A 4,314-nucleotide genomic window follows, 5' to 3' on the forward strand; every position below is an offset into this window, starting at 1 on the left:
TTGATACTAATGGCTGGATTCGTTAGCAAACAAGAAATACATATAAACAATTATGAAGGGACATAGGGATTTACACTCAATAAACAACTATGTAGGGAGATAGGGATTTATACTCAAGAAATCTGGGAGAACTCGATTTCTTGAAAACTCTATGTATTTATTGCGCAATTAGTATAATTTCTTGAAAACTCCATTAAATTAAACTGGCATTATGCGTTTTTATTTTACAATAACCATAAAAATATATATGATAATTAGATATTTTTAATTCAACCAAGTTCATATTCAACTCTTTATCAATCTTTCAACTAATCTTTATCTTTAATATCCTTGATTTCTCTGCCTTTCTAATTCATATTGAAAACTCTATGTATTTATTTTACCATTAGTATAATTTCCTGAAAACTCCATTAAATTAAAATGGCATTATGAATTTTTATTTTACAATATACATAAAAAAATATATGATAACGAGATATATATTCAAGCAAGCTCATACTAATCTCTTGAACAAACTTTCAACTAATCTTTATCTTTAATATTCTTGATTTCTCTGCCTTTCTAATTCTTATGTAAACTTTGAGGATTGGTTTACATCATTAGAAACTTTCATATAATTTAAATATTATTTGCAACTTAAAAATAGAAACTGACACACATGACCAGACAAACTAGACAACCGATTGTTTAATCCATAACTACAATGAATGAGAATTGGAGTTTGATAACTAAGTGATAGTCCTAGATGTAATGTCCATTGACGCTCTATTCTGAAGTCTATTTTAGATGTGCATGTAATCTCCTTGATCACTGAAGAAGAGAGATTCATTTTTATGCAAGCTACTGTCTGTTTTTATTCTTTTCTTTTCTTCTTTTCCTTTTCATGTACACTTGTATATGTGCGTTTTTTACTTTTCTTTTCTGTGAATTCTTTTGGATAGGGTAACATGTGTAAACCTATCGCTTAGTCTGTACTGAGTTGCTTGACCATCTCCAAAATGTCCTTAGGCTTATCATGGTTGCTAATCTTCTTAAAAATGCTTTGAGGCTTCTTATAGAAGCTTGTGTGGATGACCGGTAAGATAGCTTCTTGAAAATGCCTTGAAGCTTCCTATAGAAACTTGCTTTCATCACTGGTTATAGAAACTTGCTTTCATCACTGGTCATTGGTGGTCCTGGTCTTGGCAGGACCATAAATAACCAAAACTATTCTATAAAGATTTACAAATGAAAGAAATTATCCATTCAACATTTTAGTTAGCAAATTAACTGGTATTTGTGTCGTACAAAGTTCTTTACAAAAGTCATAATACCTTCATATAAGTTTAATAACAGTTTCTCGTAATCGTTTCAACTTTCACTCCGTATGCGTTTCTAAGAAATCTGTCATTCAGTTTAGCAGCCAAGCACATCTAAAGTTTGTGATAAATGATACATGCATATAAATATAAGCTTGTCAGGCCTTAAAATAAAATTCACTTATGCGACAATATATTTTAGGCTCGACCAGCTTCAACGTTCTTTAAATTCTCATAGTGTTTGTGGTGATCCTTATCAAATTCCAAAGTCTCTGTTCGAGGGTGTCGATTCTGAAACTTTCAAGATCAGATACCTGCAATATCATAAAATATCAGGAAATGTGTGTTTTATATTCTGGTAGAGAACATAGAGAAGAGGAGCATTGCCACTTATTAGTATTGGGTATTACCTTGGTGTGTACGGTATGGTAGACTTTGTTGTCAATTGCAGAAGAAGCAGCACATAGAACTTCAAGCCCACTTTCTTCCAAAGCCAGTAGAAGCTGAGAATATACAATCTGATGTACAAACGTGTTCGTGCAGACCTGCACAACTGAACCCATAGATTTTATCTTCACTACAGGGTGTTCCTGGTCCGACCCTTCGATAGCCGGAGCTTTATTGCAAACTTTCTCGTTAGGGGACAATCTCACAGCCTCCAATGCAACCTTTGCATTTTTGTCAGAGTTGGCTCTCAGTTTTTCTCTTTCCGTTGAAAGTTCTTCAACTTTATGCTGTAGATGGCGAATGTAATTCACAGCTACCTGGACTTGGTCTGATACTGCACGTTTTCCCTGCGCAACACGAGATCAAATTTCCACTAAATAAAACCCTAGCGAGTACAATTAATGTCTCTAATACCGAAAACCCTAGTCATCGACCAAAGGAAAAACATACCCGAAGATTTTCATGCGGGAGCAAGGATCTGAGCATTGCAAACAGCGCACTCATGTCTTTACGCCGCTGTCTTTCTATCAGTTTGCGATACCCTTTGTCAACTGAGGCGGAGCGCGGCGACCTACTCCAAGCCTGATCATCATTTGGTGGACTGGAATCGCAGAATGTCGCAATTAAAGGAGGGTGCGAAAGGGCGCTGGACGCTAGGGTTTCAGAGTTGCAGCTAGAGACGAGATTGCACATGGAGGAATGATGGGTATCATAAGCTGGGGGATCCTCAACTTGTTGCGGCTGCGGTGATAGAAACGGATTAATGGAACTCGATAGACTTTCGACATGAAACTTGGCTATGACATCGTCGAAAGAAAGAAATTCTGAATGCAACCAAGCTCCGGTACTGTTCATTTTTGAGTTCAGACAAAACGTACAAGGGTTTCCAGAATGGAAGAAACCTTGCCAGCGATTTACAGGGAAGCCAGTGGGTCCGCGATCCTTCAACAGGATTAGCATTCGATCAGTTCTGGCTTGCCAGTTATGTAGAAGGTCCCAGTTCGAATCTTGATCAAATAAATTAGAGTTTGAGTTTATGCGCGTTGTGTTGGTAGGCTAGTGTGAGGTTTTTATCTCCTATGTTACACAGGTTTGTTGAGGTGTTCTATTTTCCATTACATTAAAACCCTAGGGAGTTAGTAAACTTCTAAACATTATATTTTTTAGTGATTTCACTGTGGATTTCAGGGTGGTGACACTCTCTTTTTAAAGGGTGAATAAAAAAGTCAACCCTGGCTAAGATTCTCAGAGGTTTTTTATTATATTAAGGAGTTGTCTATAATGCGACTTTTTGGAGATTCTGGTGACGGAATCCGGCGGAAGAAATTGAGGTTAAATCTTGATTTGTTGCAGTTAAAATGGTTTTTTAACTGCATATTTGGATTCAGCACCCTGAAAAACCCCTGGGACGCTTTCATTGTGCAGAAACTAGCTATCAAACTTGCCATTCCAATAAATTCCTGCCGGATTTCGACCGGAAAAACCCGCCAGAAAGGCTTTCAAAAAGTCGCGTTATAGACAACTGTATTAAACCTGGCTAAGACATTCATGTTGGAATTTAGTGATTTGTTTTTAAAAGATTTGAAATTAAGAGTGTTTGAATATTTTAAGTGTTCTGGAATAAAAGATGGAAATGGATTCATCATTCGCATTTAAAATTCTAAAATTTGATAACTGTAACGAAGATTCTTTTCCGGAAATGGATTCATCACTAACATTTAAAATTCTAAAATTCTAAAATTTGATAATTGTAACGAAGATTCTTTTCCAAAAAAATCTCTCTCTTTATTTAAACTAAACATCCATTAATAAAATTATATCATTTGATATTTTTATTGATATTAATTAACCCTTTTAAACGAATTTATTTATTTTATTAATATTAATTAACCTTCTCAAACAAATTTACTCAAAATGAATAGATTTTCACATCTCCTATGTATTTGAATGCATCCATTAATAAATTCATTTCATTTCTATTTTTTGTTATTAATGTTGATTGACACTCTGATATTAAGTTACTTGGAATGGATAGAATTTCACTTCTCTGGATAATAGATTATTAACCTTGTTCTTTAAGTAAAGAAAAAACCAACTCTTATCTTAAAAAAAAACCAACTCCTATCCAAACAACATCAATTTCAAAAAATACTCCAAGCACATTTAATAAAAATTTTCTATGGAAAGTGGAAGTTATATATTTAGTTTGTGTGTTTTTATTTTTATTTTTCCATTCTATTCCTCATTTAATTCATCATCAGTGACGTATCAATTCAAATAAAAGATAGAGTATTTTTTTAACAAAAATATTTCTTCAGACGAAAGGCTGTCAAAGATCATAAAAGAAGATTCTCGTTCCTTTCAACTGTACCCAGAACAGCTGATGGGACAATAATTATTATTATAAGTAATATGCAATTTAAGAGAAAATCGACCAGCCATTCAACTCTCAGAAAAGTTGTTGATGTGACCATCATTGTTAAGGGATTGGTGGGCATAGAGACAAGTTCAGGGCAGCGTCGACCACACTCATGTTGGCTCAACGATGTGGTCATAAAATAAAGACGTG

General features: G+C 34.5%; 1 protein-coding gene across 1 annotated transcript; it reads right to left on the minus strand.

Moving 5' to 3' along the window:
- Positions 1-1,318: 1,318 nt before the first annotated feature.
- Positions 1,319-2,811, minus strand: LOC149230251 (transcription factor bHLH36-like). Its single transcript, XM_089376021.1, has 3 exons — positions 2,196-2,811; positions 1,709-2,092; positions 1,319-1,612 (listed from the first exon to the last, which is right to left on the minus strand). The coding sequence occupies exons 1-3, from the start codon at positions 2,703-2,705 to the stop codon at positions 1,523-1,525; spliced, it is 984 nt and encodes a 327-aa protein (XP_089232147.1). The 5' UTR covers positions 2,706-2,811; the 3' UTR covers positions 1,319-1,522.
- Between the last annotated feature and the right edge of the window lie 1,503 nt (positions 2,812-4,314).

The sequence above is a fragment of the Pinus tabuliformis genome, chromosome J, assembly GCF_031772625.1.
Source record: "Pinus tabuliformis cultivar Carrire ecotype Pingquan chromosome J, CPIR1, whole genome shotgun sequence".
NCBI lineage: Eukaryota > Viridiplantae > Streptophyta > Pinopsida > Pinales > Pinaceae > Pinus > Pinus tabuliformis.